This window comes from Panicum hallii, chromosome 5 (assembly GCF_002211085.1).
Source record: "Panicum hallii strain FIL2 chromosome 5, PHallii_v3.1, whole genome shotgun sequence".
Taxonomy (NCBI): domain Eukaryota; kingdom Viridiplantae; phylum Streptophyta; class Magnoliopsida; order Poales; family Poaceae; genus Panicum; species Panicum hallii.
The window spans coordinates 55,026,068-55,042,838 of NC_038046.1; the positions used below are offsets into that span (position 1 = coordinate 55,026,068).

At 45.7% G+C, this 16,771-nt stretch overlaps 1 protein-coding gene across 1 annotated transcript; it reads left to right on the forward strand.

Annotated features, from left to right (window-relative positions):
• The first annotated feature begins 10,781 nt into the window (after positions 1 to 10,781).
• Positions 10,782 to 11,568, forward strand: LOC112895359. The gene has a single exon (XM_025963313.1). It carries the CDS (start codon positions 10,852 to 10,854, stop codon positions 11,197 to 11,199), a length of 348 nt encoding a protein of 115 aa, XP_025819098.1. The 5' UTR covers positions 10,782 to 10,851; the 3' UTR covers positions 11,200 to 11,568.
• Positions 11,569 to 16,771: the final 5,203 nt, after the last annotated feature.

A 16,771-nucleotide genomic window follows, 5' to 3' on the forward strand; every position in this document is an offset into this window, starting at 1 on the left:
AGTGAAGACAATAAATCTAGTGTGAATAAATAGTTAGAAGTTCAAACCCCAGATGTAGAGTAGGCTAAGTGGAGTTTCTAGAGCAGGTCCACACAGTTCATGTAATTAAAAAATAACAATCTCTCCAAGAATACAAGTGTTCAATGGAGAGCTTCTCAAATCTACGATATAAAATCGAACACAATTGACACAAGGAATTTTATCGAAGTTCGGATTCACCGCATGTGTTACACAAGCTCAGTGAATCCTACTCCCCGTTGAGGAGCACCGCGAAGCCTCCCCGCCAAGTCGCTACACAAGCACACCTTGACCTTCCACTATATTGATTCCCTTCCCTTGTGAAGGTGGAAACCGACCCTTACAAACTTCCCACGACAGCCCACACAATTGGATGCTCACCGGGCAACATCTAGCCGTCTCGGAGCCAAAGCTCCAAGAGTAGCAAATGCGAAACAAGCGATTTCGGCCAAACTCAAGTGCTTAAGGTTTGCTGTGCTCTCTAGCGCTCTCAAGCTTTCACTCTCTCAAACCCAACTCAAAGATATTACAAGAATCACACAATCTCACAAAGAGAGGTTCGGGGAGAGCTCAACAAGGCTACAAAAGCTTTCTTGGGATGATCAGCAACCAGCAGAAAAATAGAATAGCAGCCCACCAAGAAGAGGGCTTAAGGGTATAAATAGCTGGGTCCAAAGAAACTAGCCGTTATGTGATAGTTAGAACCCAGAACTTCCGGATTCTCATACTCGGAACCTCCGGATTTTCAAACCTACTAGCCGTTAGTGCCACGTAAGCAAAATCCGAAACTTCTGGGTTGCCCCTATTAATTCCACTCAATGTGCACTTCAGACTTCTGTGTCTCTCTCAATTTACTTGGGTTACTTGAGCATTGAGACTAAACCAAAACACAATGTGATGCATCCCTCTTGATAGTACGGCACGCCTATACTCAAGATCAAAGATATATTACATTTCAACCATTTGAGTTTCTTGAAACTGTACCATATCGTGCCTGATCATTCTCAATCTGAGGAGTGCATCCAACTTGGTTTCTATAACTTGAGCACAACTTGCTTGAGCTAGTGACTTGAACTATTATCTTTGAATAAAATTCACTTTTTGTTCAAACCACCATCTTTACAATAGGATTTTAGAAGGATTGATACTTGCTAATATGAACACTCTACATGATCAAAATTCTTCAAATTCAATCCAAAGAAAGTTTCTTCACCTAGCGTTGGTACCTCGGCACAAACCAATTGCCCTTCGCCAAGCTTAGTCCCTCGAAACACTATCCCAAATTCTAGCTCTTCATTCTTGCATCACATAGAGTTTCATATAGGTTTGTATCATAATTAAATCATCGATGAAATCAATTCTTTAAAATTCTTTGCAACTTATCTTCTATTGATAGATTTTCCATTTCTTCACAAGAAATTCCTTTCTAGTACTATGACTTTGTCAACAAGCTTCATTTGGATATGAGAATAAATAGTTGTCATTAAACATGTAACTCAATCCATATAGTAATTACTGCTTGTTAATATTGTCACTTTAATTCATAGCTTAATCACACGTCTTGTCATGAGACTTTTATCTTTACTTTCAATGTCCTTCATCATAAATATTTTATTGATATACCAATCAACTCCTGCTCATATACTCAATAAGATCATTAGTTGTTTAATTACGGTGTTATTTTATTCAACAAAACCCATTAGAACCCTGGATGCACTTTCAATTTATACTTATAACTTTTTCATGATGCACCGGTTCTTGCGGATCCTTGCGGTTCGAGGCCCATGTCGTGCGCAACAGGTTCGTCGACATTAGAAAATTTGCCTTGCAGTGAGCAGATGTCGTTTAATCTCTACCCACAAAAGTAATGGTTAGATCTATCGAGATAAACTTGCAAAATTGCTGATACCATGGTAGATTTGCATTTTATAGAACAGGCTGCCTTACCCATTCGAGCCGAAGCTTGTCCTCACCACCTATGTTACCCATCGGTTTCCTTGGTGGGTAGATTGCTACCGAAATGACACGGTGCAGCCGTGCAGGGACCAACAAGAAGGCACAAGGAACTGGGGAGATAAAAAAATAACGGAGATGAAAAACCCGAGACGAAACATCGTCGCTGGCAGCCCCGCGGGCGCGAGAGATGCTGGGTCGCGCCACTAAAGAAAAAGCTCCTATATATCATCTAAATTTATATTTATTTAGTCTAAGTAACTTGCTTTTTTTTCTTTTTGTTGTATTTTCTTCTCATTCTCTCATTATTAATTATTACTTATATTTATTAATTGAATTTTTCTTTATATTTATGCACCCTGAAATGTTTTATTACTGGAATTACCTTGGTGATTTTCTTAGCCGTAGTGTTTAACAGCCAAGGAAATATATATTTCTTAGCGGATGACAAGAATAGCCAAGGAATCGGGTCATTTCCTTGGCGTTAATGCTGGACCACCAAGGAAATTGAGCATTTCCTAGGCAGTTTTATTGAGCAGCCAAGAAAATGATATATTTTCTTGGCGGTTGGCGGCCAAAAAATATCTGTCAAGTACACATCTTGCTTATTTTCACTTAAACATATACAAGTGTTTATATCTTGTTAAGTTCGCACGTACAACACTCAAACATGGGTGCAGTTCTAGGGAGGAAACAAAGAAAAAAAAATGCGCTAGAGATGATCGAATTTGGATTTTAAGTCAGGGAAAGAAACTAAAAAAATAACAAAAATTGAAGTTAGAGAGGATCAAAAATGGGAAAAAAACTCAAGAGTGGATTCAAACCTGTGACCTATCGGTATGGAGGAATAACGCTAAACCACTACACCACTGGCAAGAAGGAAAGAGGGTTCAAACTCGCAACCTTCTATTCAAGAAGGACGACGGATACCATTACGCTGCAGCTTCGTTTGTGAAACTAAAAGAGACAAATGTAATAGAAGATACGGCCAGCTATAGACATATTTATAGTTTATTTTTCTCTTTTTAATTCAGAACTATAAAATTTGTAATTGGTATTTCTCCCTCGTATGAAGTTCAAATTTGATAGTTCTTTCTCCTAAATTTTTTCTAAAATCATGATCTTTCATTTAATGATGTTTGTTTGTATGTTAATTATCGCTTCTTGATCTTTTACATATGTCTTGTTTTCTTCCACCTATGTAAAGAATAGAAAAATATGTTTATGCATAACAATTAGCGATGTAACTTCATATTTTTTAATATTATGGTAAATATAAGATTGTACCCAAATTTGGGGTGCATACAAGCTCAAAAAATGTTATGAGGTATTCAATCTCAAAGTTTGACTTGAGTTATATGAAATTATGTGAGAAAGGTATCCATTAGTTGAATAATGTATAGCTCCACACTATTAGAACCACTTGAATTTTTTATGGAAAGCTAATAAAACAAAATTCATTGTCATTTTAAATTGTAGAATGTTCTGATCTAATTGAGATATTATTATAATTATTCTATGGTAATTTGGAGATAGAAGTATAAATTATACATAGAAAACAATTGAATTATTGATCTAGCTCTAGAATATGGGTTGTAACGGAACATATAAAACTAAATATAATTTTACACAATTTTTCGAATCTTATTCGAGATATAATATTTTGGGTATAAGACATGCTACTTCATAAGTTTTTAAATTTAAATGTATCTTTGTTTAAATGATAAAAATTTTGAACACTTTTGTTAACTGGGCAAAAAAATTCTATCCTGGGCCATTTTCTACTAAAGCCCAAGTCCTACTGACCGTTCATCTATGAACCAATAATCTAGAGTGACCCTAAGATCTATAAAACTTGTACCGGCAGAGGTACCCCTGCGCCTGCTCGCTTGCTCGCGCGGGGAGAGCGCTCGCAGCGCGGGGACGCGCACGGTTCTCGAGGCGAGCAGCGCCTGGCAGCAGCGCTGGAGCGCCTGCTCGCTCGCTCGCTGCCAGCCAGCGGCTGCGGCGGCCAGCACTAGCGCTGCCACGCACGGCTCACGCACGCGGGGCTCTCCATCCCGGTGGCAGCGGCGAGCTCCTAGACAGGTCAGGTCTGCTTGGCGAGCTCATTAACTGGTAGTTGATGGGGACCTCGAGCTTGGTAGATGGAACCCAGATCTGGCAAGATAGGAACAAGCGTATCCTAGTTGGATTTGTTTGATACGTAGCACTGCATGCTTCAAAAGACTTCGTAAAATCGCTGTGTACCATTTCTTATACGTCTTGTTAACTTGCGCCCTTTTCTCTTTCTCTAGAAGAATAGTTACCAGAAACTTCGTGAGAATATACTGGACTTAGTTTTATGCTTCATGTAAGTATGAGTGGGTTTCAATTGTGGACCATTAAGAATGCTTCACTGATGGCAGCAGTAGAAATATTGCTGAGATTTCCTATCACGAGATTCTCACTGAAAGTATTCCATTTAAGTGGCCTTCTAGGTGCTTGTGCCTGTGATTAACGGCTTCAACATTTCCGGTGAAAGAGGTCCTTGCTGAGCAACCATCAGTCCACATGTTTGTTAGCTATTCTTTCCACTTGTGCGAATTCTGTTTCCGCCCCTTTCTCTTGACTAATTCTTGATGCCTTTTTATCAGGTGAGGAGGAAAAATGGTGATGATACGATCGGATTCCTTATTTGTGATAAGGTGAAATTACCTTGCTGATTCTTCAGTTTTTTCTAGCGTTTGCTTTATGCATTGGCTTCCTTTTTTATAACTGCATTGGCTTGATAACTGCACTGGCATCATTTGAGAACAATGTTCCTTCTATTCAGGTAGTACTATAATAGGCTCTTCAAGATGAGATGCAGAAAAAGCGAGCTGAGAAGAATGTTGAGAATTGCATTATCAATAGTAAGCTTGTTATTAGTCTCTATTTGATTTTGTATGAGAATTTATGATCTTTCTAGTTGTTTTGCTGTCAGTGTATAGATCTTTTTGTAAGTTAGTATCTACAATATCCACTTCAGGTAGTTTTGTGGACAAGTCTGTTCTATTTGTAGCACTCAATTTGATTAATACCGTAGAACTGGTTGAATAAAGGATTAATTGTTGCTTCATGTTGGATCATATTAAATTGTATTGTATTTTTTTGTTGGTGATTATTTTTCCTTGGTGGTTGGTAGTCATGTTAGGGCAGCCAAGGATTGTGATTTCCTTGGTGGCTACCGACTGCCAAGGAAACTAATTTGCTTGGCGGTCACAGGGTGTTAAGGAAACTAATTTGCTTGGTGGTCACAGGCTATCAAGGAAACTAATTTGCTTGGCGGTTTGTACTTTTTCTTGGCGCATTTTAGATTTTGCCATTGTCCTAGTTTCCTTGGCAGCCACACCGCCAAGGAAAGTATTATTGGAGGCCGGCACCTAGGGAAATTCAATTTCCTTAGCTCTCTATTTTTGGCGGATTTTGCTTGGCGGCCGGCCGCTAAGGATCATTTCTTTAACGGTTTTGGTACTTTCCTCAGCGGTTTTGGACCGCCTAGGCAATCCTATTTCGGTGTAGTGATTCACGAGTAAGCATGATTTGTTCTATATTTATATTTTTCTATTAATTTTATATCTGTAGTGTTCTATTTTAGTTGTATAACAAAATCCCGTATTATGCAGGATTTGTTCCACATATGTATATTTTTACACTTGGTTGTGTTGTCTATAATGTTTTGTTTCAAACCTAGTATATATGAATTGTCCCTGGTATAAAAGTTTAGAAGTTTTGCCGTTCTTGCTCCTATTTCAAAGCGAAATGGTGATTTATTTTGTTCCTATTTTTTGAACTGTATAATTTTATCCCCTGCTTTTGCAAAACGAAGGCACCGTTTACCCTGGTTTAACTTATGTTAGTTAGAGGGGAAAAAATAGGTTGGAGAAATATTCAGAGTGATGGGAAAAGACTTTAATAGCCCTCATCTTATCAAAAGCTCTCTCCTTCCGTGTCATCCGCAAATCTCACAGCTCCTGCCCCTTGCGCGTGCACCCTAGCAGGCGGCGGCGGGAGCAGGCGGGCCCAGCAGGCAGCACGCGGCGGGAGCATGCGGGTGATGGAACGCGCAGATACTTGTCCGTTGTCAGTACGCGCGGGCAAGCAAGCGGCCGGGCTGCATTCGTCGGGGCGCCAAAGCTTCACCAGGCGGCCTTCTTCCGTTGTCGTCAGCTGCGTGGCTCGGTCAGCAGTGTCAGTGTGGTTCCATGCTTTTGGCCTTTTCCGCTGGGCCTCTACCGTTCGTGCGTGTCAGAGCTGCTTGTTCGATGTCGTGGTTCTTTTTTACCTCGCATAAATAAGACTGTTGCTTGAAATCCAGAGTCTAGGGAATCACCTATCACCTTGCTTGTAAAGTACTGTACAAACTATACCATACTTGTCCTGTTGCTGGCGCGAATTACTCAGTTACATTTTCTCGACTTTGCGGGATGGAGGATATCATGCCATTTAGTAAACTTTTTTTTCTTTATTTTTGCTTGGGGCTAGTTTTCTCCTGAGCACTAACTAGATGTACAAATCGAGTTGTACACAGCAAAATAACGGAGGTGCTCATAAGTACCAAAAGCAAAACAAATCAAAAGTAGAGGAAAGAAGAGGGAGCTAGCATGGAATGAATTGCGTGTTGGGCCGGTGCCTTTGGATCGTAAGGCGCGTAACGTTTCTCCATGACTCCTCCGTTCACATCACCCCACCCGGGGCTATTAAAAGTCGGAGCCAGTTCCAAGTCGCCAGATCGGCTGCAGTACTGCAGCCTGCGGTGCGCAACTCAGATGGGCTTGTACACTTAGCTGGTTATGTTTTGCACCTACGGCCCACGTTCTGGCCCAATATTTTTCTCATCGAGAGCTCCGTTATAAGAGCCACCGCCAGTGCCGATGGAGGGAAAAAGCAGCGGGAAAGCAGTAGATTGGAGGGAAAACACACTCCAACACAGTATCGTTCGCGGTTGAGACGGCAAGAAGAACGGATTTTGAAGGCAAAGAGCGATTCATCTGCTTCAAGGGAAGATGGGTGAGGATGTGAATGGAGACACTTACAGACCCTACACGTGACTAAGATTCTTCTATTTTCTTTATCATACCATCAGGTTCTCTGAGGCGTCATTCTCTCTGCTAGATAATATAATAATACTCTCTGGAAGCAAAATTTTTAGTAATTTTTGATTCAGCTGTGTACTACGCAAGATGATTGTGCTACTTACTTTGTTTATTTGGCCGTGCCGGACGCCTGGACCTGCTAGCTTACTGCATGCTTCTTGTATTTGGTTGAGCAGAGCAGCTTACTTTGAACTTGTCATCTACTATTTCAAAAATTCAAGTTATAATTGGTACTATTTTTCTATATTTACTAGTTAGTAAAGCGTCGCTTCGCGCTACGCCTTTACGCTTAAAAGTTAAAAAGGGGGTCGCTCGCCTTAACTCGACTTATCACCTTAATAAGTATGATTTTCTTGTATAAGCATTGATAAAAGTACTAATGAATTTCAGGGAGAAAGTATTACCCTCTTTAGTTCCTCATGTTGGCATGAAATTTACAAATCCAGAAGAGGGTTGGAAGTTTTGGCTAGCCTACAGTGGGCAGAGTGGTTTTGAAGTTAGGAAGCAATATGCAAACAAAAGTAAGATTGATGGAAAGGTAACATCATGTAGATTTGTTTGTGCCAAGGAAGGTCATAGAGGGAAGGACAAGAGGAGTAATCAAGTGAAATGTCCCCGAGCTGAAACAAGAACAGACTGTGAAGTGCGTATGGGTCTTGTAAATGATAAAGAGACAGATGGATATAAAGTTTATGATCTGAAGTTGGAACACAACCATGAACTTCATTCACCAGAAATTTTTCACTTGATGGTGTCACAAAGAAAAATTTTAGAATTGCAAGCTTTTGAAATAGAAACAGCTGATGATTCAGGAATAGGTCCTGAAGCATCACATGAATTAGCGTGTCGCCAAGTGGGTGGGCTGCTTAATCTAGGTTACACCCTACGCGACCATAAAAACTATTTGCGAGGCAAGCGGCAATGCGAGATGGCATATGGTGAAGCGGGAAGCATGCTCCAATATTTTCGAGATAAAATAGCAGCAAACCCATCATTTCAATACGCGACACAAATGGATATTGAGGAGAAGATTGCAAATATATTTTGGGCTGATGCTAAAATGATTGCTGACTATATACATTTTGGTGATGTTGTTTCCTTTGACACTACTTTTGGGACAAATAGAGAGAGTCGGTCTTTTGGTGTTTTTGTTGGATTCAACCAGTTCAGAGAAACGGTAGTTTTTGGTGCTGCTCTAATGTATGATGAAACATTTGAGTCTTTTCGGTGGCTCTTTGAGACCTTTCTATAAGCATATAATGGAAAGCAACCCAAAACATTCTATACAGACTAAGATTTTGCAATGGGAAAGGCAGTTGAGCTAGTGTTTTATGAGTCATGGCATGGATTGTGCACCTTTCACATAATGCAAAATGCTATCAAACATTTGCCTAAGCAAGAAAAAGATGAAGGCTCAAATGTTCTAGCTGATTTCAGGGCATGCATGTTTGAGTATGTGGATCAGGAAAAATTTGAAAGAGAATTTGCCATCTTGAGGACAAAGGTACATAAGCAAACTTGGTTAGACAGTATTTATAGTTTAAAAGAAAAATGGGCTGAATGTTATATGAAATATGTTTACACATTGGGCATGCGAAGCACACAATTGAGTGAGAGTCTAAATAATGATTTGAAAATTCATTTCAAATCAGATTTTAACATCATTCGATTTCTGAAGCATTTTGAAAGAGTGGTTGAAGGAAAAAGAAATAATGAGCTGAATTCAGAATTTGAATCAAGAAAAAAATTACCAAGGGTCATAGTGAAGGTACCTATGCTGTTGCAAGCAAGCAAAATGTACACACCAATCATATTTGAAGCTTTTCAAGGTCAATATGCAAGGTCTATGACAGCATGTACGAGAGTATTGGATGGAAACTATGAATATCTTGTTGCAACAGGGAGCCTTGGTGAGGAATTTGTCCTTGATGAAGAGTATAGAGTTATTGGCAACCCCTTAGACCAAACAGCTACATGCAGTTGCAACTTATTTAATAGAATCGGAATAATATGTGCTCATGCTTTGAAAGTTCTTGATTTAATGAATATTAAGTCATTGCCTACACAGTATATATTAAAGCGTTGGACACGACAAGCAAGGAGTGGCATTGTACTGGATAGGAATGGAAAAAATGTAATTGAAAATCCAAAGCTTGATGCAATGCTTCGTTACAGATATTTCTCTCACAAACTTCTGAATTTGGCACACCGAGTAGCCTACTTTCCCGAGTGCACTTCATTGATGGACAATGCAATAGACCTCCTCAGCCAGCAGCTTGAAGACAAAATTAGTTTGTGCCCAAGTATTTCTAATGCTGGTGAAAGTGCAACTCATGTTAATGTTGCTGCACAGAATGACACATTGAGTAATGCACAGTTAAAGAAAAAAGAGGTTCGCACAAGAAGTTCAAAGAGACAAAAACTTGGCTGGGAAGAAAAGTACAAAGGGAGGAAAAAAGAACAAAGAAAAACTCTTGTGTCTGTACAAATACCAATGGTATGTCAAATTTCTTTAACAAGTGCATTACATCATTATTATACATTTTCGTGCGCTGATACTCTCTCTTTCGACTTTCTATTCTCGCAAGGCACAAGATATTGGGAAAGAAGCAAGCAGTGACAAACACAGGGACTCTGAAGAATATGGGACCATCAGCTCCTTCACTCAACTATTGAACGGGGCAAGCAGTGATGATCTGAAATTTGAGGGATTCTTTTAGTTCTTGAGCAAATCGGGAGAGCTATTTTGTTGTTGACCCCTGTATTTTGTTCTTGGCAATTGTGAGGTTTAAGTTACACTGCAATTGTGGGGTATTTTGTTAAAAAGACACACTGAAAATGCATTCATTCTGGATTGAACGTTCAGCGTGAACCAGAAAATATTGTTCCATCAGCACAAACACCTTGATGGCTTGATGTAGTTCCGTCCAGACTCGCAGCGACCGCGAGAGGGCCAGGCGCCCCGGCGAGGTGTGATAAGCGGAAAGCCCCCGGACTCTGCAGCGAGCTTGCCAGCCTTGGGGTCGAGCTTCGGCTCCATTTTGACAGCAGCATCGCGCGGACGTGATTCAGCGGCGGCGGCAGCGGCGTCGATTTGCCTGAAGCTGCAAGGACAGAGAGAAAGGGGAACAACGATCCCAGCTCCCAAGAGACGAAAGGAAAGAAGCTGGGCCTTATCTTGGCCCGTATGTACACAACGTGGATGGAGAAAATAGGAGAATCGTTGGATTTAAGATGGACGTGGGCACCGCAGGCTGCAGTACTGCAGCCGATCTGCAGTACGCAACACCAGCTGCCTTGCGGCTGCGGCGCGGGAGCTGCGCAGAGCAGAGGGGCAGCGCCCGACGCGCGATTCCGCGTGAGTGATGTGGACACGATTCCATGTGCTTGAGTGATGTGGACACGATTCCGTGTGCTGCGTTGCGTTCGCGCTTTCCCGTCCGGCGTCCCGAATTTCGCTGAAGTTGACTTGTCGACCTACTTCAGCTGGTGCCCAGATAAGACGGGCCGAACTGGAATTGAAACGGTAAGGGGTGCGCCCAGATGGAGACTTGGGAAGGTTCGTGAGCGTCGGGTGAGTTGCTCCCTTGAAGGCAACCGTTTTGACTCCTAATATTTGCGAGGAATTGAGCCTGCTTCGCGATTGCTTATATAGGCTGGAGGAGCTCGAGCACCTTGTCCTTCACCACTCTTCGTACCTCCAGTCGACGACAGCCTTCCTCGTCATCATCTGGAGATCAAGAGCCCGGCCGGCCCATGCTCGATGGCTCTCGGAAGAACCTGGGGAGAAGAGGAGGCTGACGCCGCCGCTGCATCAGAGCTTCATCAGGCGCCAGCCTGCTTCCAGGCATCGGCCCTAGCCGGCCTCGCCACGACCTCCATGGCCGTCACCTTGGCGGTGCGCGAGCCGCCGCCGGGGCTCGACAAGAACACGTACCTCCTCGCTGTTGCAGGGGCATTCTTCGCTGGGGTCGCGGAGGTCATCACTGCCGCCGTCTGCGTCTCCAACAATCCCCGCGCTCGCTGTGCCGCGGGGAAGAAGCTCATGTACGCCTCCGTCGCGCCACTGGCCGCGGTCGTCGGTCTCTCCGTGGCCTCGCTGCTCTGGTAATAACCTCGTCGGTCGCTCGTCGTCCATGCCGCCGCCGGAGACTCCTCCTCACTGTCGGCGGCCCCAGCTCCGGTTGCAGCCAGCCTTCACTGCTCCTGCTATGTAATATGTGTTGTCGTCCTCAGCTGCGTCGGTCAGGTCTCAATAAGCATCAAGCAGCTCCATGCATGATCCACCGTGTCGTTTACTGCTTCTGGCTGTTTATGCTGTTCACTCGTGCGTCCAAGAGTCAGTATGAAGTATTCTTTTTTTTCCTCTTCTCCTCCTGCAAAGGGAAGGAGTTGTTTACAGTCGTTTTGCACTCCAGGGCATCGGCTATCATGTTGCTCTATGCTAAATAACTGGTGTCATCCCTGATCAGCCACATATATGTACTCCATCTGTTTGTTCATGTCCATAGGCCATAGCCACCAGTGTTCTTCTGATAGATCGTCGATGGGGATCACGCCGTTTACACCAAACTAATCAATCAACCATGATGGGACCAGTATATTTAGTACCGGTTGATGACTCCAATCGAGACTAAAACATCATATTTAGTCTCGGTTGGAATTTCCAACCGGAACAAAAGGTATCTCTCTGCTCCTCACTAGCCCCTGGCTATTGAATCCGGAACTAAAGCATTCATTAGTTTTGGACACAACAACAGCCTTGACAAATATGGAGGACGAAAGATTCTTTCAACTTCACGAAATCCAGAAATGTGCGTGTGTCCAAATTGTATTATGAAACTCGACTAGATGCAAATATAGAATGGAAGCAAAGGGGTCGGTAGCAAAATGAACAACAGACGAAGAAAAAAAAAAGCCAGGCCTAAAGCAAGGGAAAGGCCCCCAAACATAAGAACCAAAACTGCGTTTGGGTTGTGCACTTGAGGTGGCCGTGAAGCTCCCAATCTTTTGGTGATTAGATAAAAATGACAATAGCTTAATTTTAGGACCGAAATTAAGAGTAATTTTACGGTGCTCGGAAATTTTAATAGCCATTGAAAGATCCAGATCCAAAGGTTAAAGAGTGGGAGGAATCTGTTACGAAGAACCTAAGATGTGGAGCGGAACCTATAATTTTGTGGGCTAGGAAAACACTTCGAAAAATAATGATAATGGTATTTTTGGTAGATTGATTTTGTGTTTTGGCCAAATCTATATCTCTATTTGCAGTTGTCGGCCATTCCAAATGGTTTTACATAATGAGAAAATCCTTCACGAAATTACAATGCCAGAGGAGTTTGCCGTCCCGGAACCGCGTGGTAACAAGACGCTCGCTGATGAAGTACAATTCGACCATAACGGAGGGAAATACAAGCCACAAGGCCAAAAAAAGGCTCGTCCTCTAGTCCTCCTGCGGGTGTCCGGAGCACAGTGTGACCCTTATTTCTTTTTTGATAATAGCACAGTGTGACCTGGCCCTTGCGTAAAATTGGCTGAGTTTGCTAAGCTGCACAAGGACGGGGTGACACCGAGGCGAGCATACACACCGACCCCGAGGCACGCGCGGATTCTCGTCCAAGCCATCGCAAACCTTTATTTTTTTTTTCTATCCGAGCTAGTCAACTCAGCTGAACACAATTCAGACGTACGAGCCTGTTACCATCAACATTGGTGCTTTGAACCAGTGACGGAGCTCCTTGTGTGGCAAGGTATGGCAACGGCCATACCTATGGTCGGAAGAAAAAAAATTAGGCTGCCCCTACCCCTGCTCCCCCCCCCGCCCGCCGCCGCCCCTCCCCTGCTCCCCCCCTCGTGCGCCGCCGCCCCCTCCCCCCCCCCCCCGCGCCGCCGCCCACGCTCCCCCCGCGCGCCGCCGCCCCCTCCCCCCCTGCGGCTGTCCCCTGCTCGCCCCTCGCGCCACCGCCCCCTCCCCCCCCCCGCGCGGCCGTCCCCTGCTCGCCCCGCGCGCCACCGCCCCCTCCCCCCCCCCCCGCGCGGCCGTCCCCTGCTCCCCCGCGCGCCGCCGCCCCCTCCCCCCCCCCCCGCGCCACCGCCCCCTGCCCCTGCTCCCCCGCGCGCCGCTGCCCCTGCCTCTGCCGCCGACACTTGTTTTGTCGTTAATTTTTTTTGCTGTTTTCTTCGCCATACCACGATTTCGTCACGTCCTCCGCCACTTCTTTGAACTGTGCCTTCGGTACTACCAACATATAATAAGCAAAGGAGCCTGCATCAGTCTCCTCGATCGACGCATCGACTCGACCACCCTAGACTCCCGCGCGACGCCAATATAAAACCCTCCGCTCCCCATTTCGCAAAGCCTCTCCGATCGTCCCCTTGGTTCAGATATTATGGCGCCACCGGGTATCATAGGCGGCGCCTGCAGGCGGGAAGAGGATGCTCACGGCGGTGCTGCTGCGTCGAAGCAGCTTCACCTGCCGGGTGGTCTAGTCATCCTCGCCGTAGCGGCATCCGTTATCGCGTCACTGGTCGTCGTGCGCGAGCCGCCGCGGGGGATCGACGAGAAGGCCTGCTTCCTCGCCCTCTGCTGGGGCGTCTTCCTTGCCGGGGTTGCGCGGATCGCCGCCGCCGTGTGGGCCTCGGACGTCGAGCCCCGCCGTCGTCGCCGCCGTGCCGCGCCGCCGCCGCTGCCGCGATAATCGTCGTCACCGGCGGCAGCCTTTCCGCTGCTGCTGCTTCACTGCTGTGGAGACTGGTGACTGGTGAGGTCGCAGCCGCCTCAGCTCGCTCGCCTGGGCCTCTCGATCGCTCGGAGGCCGGAGCCTTCGCCGAGCGGAGTGGTTCAATCTCTGTCCGTGTTGTCTTCCAGGTCAATGAATAAGCAGCAGGCATGTCAACGTCAGCACGCATCGTTTCCTGTATCTGGGCTTGATATTATTATATTTGTGCTGTCGTGCGTCTGAGAGTTAAGAGTCCGTTTGGGAGGGCTTCCGCAGCGGCTCCGCCGGCAGCTCCTGCAGGAGCTCTTCCAAACGCCCGCTCCAACGGAGCGCTTCTGCCCGGAAGGATGGAAGAGCCAGAGCCCTTTTGTGCAGCAACTAGTCGGAGCCGGCAGAGCCAGACAATCCAGCTCCGGCTCCGGCTCTACCCTTCGTGGAGCCCTCCCAAAGAAGGTCTTATACAGTACATCTGAAGTCGTCTCTCTCGCACACACAAAAAAGAGAGGAATATATGCTAAATAAATCTACTTGGCTTGTTATTGGTGTGGATCACATTTGTGTTTTGTTCTTGAGAGCCTTCCAGTGCTCGCCGTCATGTTCTCCAAAGTAACGGAGGGCGATCATGGCGTTGATCCGTCACTAGTCAACTGAAAATCTTCAATTGTTTCTTGAGTTTCATTTTTAGTGGGACGAAACCTCAAAATATGCCCGGATCGTATTACGAAGCAAGTAGATGATGCAGGTGCAGAACTAAAACGACAATACCAGAAGCAAGAAAATTCAGAAAACAGAGCAAAAGCAGCGCAAACAAACAGAGAAAATAAAGGCAAGGAGAGGCGTGTCGGGCCGGGCTATACGCTTGGGCCGGGCCGGCGAGCCTCCCAACCTGTTACTCTTTTGGCCCTCTTTCTTATAGAACAAAAATAACTCTCGCCGCCGGTGCTTGGTCATGGGCTCACGCGGGATGCGGGGTGTGAGGGTCGGATGTTTGAGTAGGAGTTAAAGTATTATATAAGTAATAATAGATAAGAAATTAAATAGAAAAAATATTATATTTTTTAAACTGTATATCCAAATCAAAATCCGACTGCGCTGCTGTATTTTTTACGATGAAATCTTCAAAATAAGATTCCACTTGAATGCATTTGGACGATTTTTTGGTGCAATATTTTTCTAACGTGGAATAAGTTTTTTAAGCTGGAACAATTATTCCAACATAATAAAAGAATATTCTATCTTCTGAAATAATTGTTCCAACGTAATGAAAAAATATTCCGCCTTCTGAAACAATTGTCCCGTGCAATAAAAATTTAACTTATTTGTTCCAGGAGGAAAAGAAAAAAAAAGAAATTAGCAAAGCTGGGCCGTTAATCCACTGATGGGCCGGCAAAACAGCAAAAAACGAGCAGGCCGCGACTGGGAATATTTGCGGGGCTTATGGCCATTCCAAATTTCCAATACCGCGGGATCGCGATGTCATTTTGTTTATTTGGCCGTAAATTATCAAGGATGCGATGGGACTATGAAGAACAAGCTAGTCGTCACTTGAAACCCTGTTAGTCCAACGCATTAATTCCGAGCATCTCTTGATCTCGATCTGGATGAAGCAGCGACGACGACAGTCTAAGCAAGGCAGCTTCGTCCTGAAAGATGGTGCACACGGCAGCAGTACCACGCTACAAGAGCAAGCAGCAGCTAGCTAGCTGACTTAGCTGACTTGGCCGCCGTAAGGATACCAATATAATTGCATTGGCCACCGACAGTGAAGACGGCGAGATGCGACCGGCGGGGCTGCTGCTTCGAAGTTCACGTGACGTATGCCAGAGGAAGGAGCCGGTCTTGCTTGCTAGCTGCTGCGCCCGTCGGCGCCGGCCGGCAGGGTAGCGGCGACGAGGCCGTTTGCCGGCAGCGCCATAGGTAGCACGCACTACATACACAGCGGCGCGACCGGCCGGCGAGTGCGTTGGTCCGTGTGCCCTTGCATCACGAGCTCGTCTCGCATGGGCAGCTCGGGCGGTGGCGTTGGTTTCATTGTATACGATCACCGGATAGGGTGCGGTTTTGTGCTGTGAATGATCTCTTGGTCGCGCTGCATGTATGTTTCTCTCCCATGTAACGCAAGGAAGCAAATAGCCAAAAAAAGGTTGTATGATCCCGTTGACTTCGGCGGTGGGAATTACTGTAACTTGCACGCGTACGCTAACTCGGATAGCAATATGCCATCCTCTACTGCCTATCTCCGTCCATGTTCACGAGGTATAAGGGCGTGAGGACGTTACTACTACTTTTTTTTTACCTTGCCAAACACACGGTATATATACGACATTGCTTACTTTCATCTCATCTAAGGCCGCAGTCGCAGCCTCCGGCTAAGTACAGATGGCGGTGGCCATTAATGCCCCGAGGCAAAAGGAGGCCCCCGGCGGCTGTGCTGTGTCGATGTTCCGTCAGGCCGCCTTGGCCGGCCTCGCCACCGTCTCCATGGCCATCGCATTGGCCATGTCGTCCGAGCTGCCGGCCTCGCCACCGTCTGCAGGCGGGCTCCACAGCACCGCCTGCTCAATCGCGCTCTCGGGCGCCTTCCTTGCCGGGACGGCGGGGGTCCTCGCCGCCGTCTGGGTCTCGGGCAATCCCCCCGCCCGCCGCCGTGCCGCGGGGAGGAAGCTCGCGTACGCCTCCGTCGTGCCGCTCGCCGTCGTCGCCGGCCTCTTGCTGGCTTCACTGCTCTGGTAATTAAGTTTGTGTGTCGGCGGGATCTCGGGGGCCGGGGATGTACGGGATCCGTGTTGTCGTCAGCATGCGTGGATCAGGTATACTTAGGGTCAATAAGCAGCGTGCACTCGCTATTTCCTGTTTGTAGCTTCTTTTTTGTCGTTGTGGGTATAAGCATTCGATTCATTTCAGGGTCTTGATTATATTTAAAGCGTTTCTAAAGTCGGATAGTCCAGATCTAGCATAATGTAC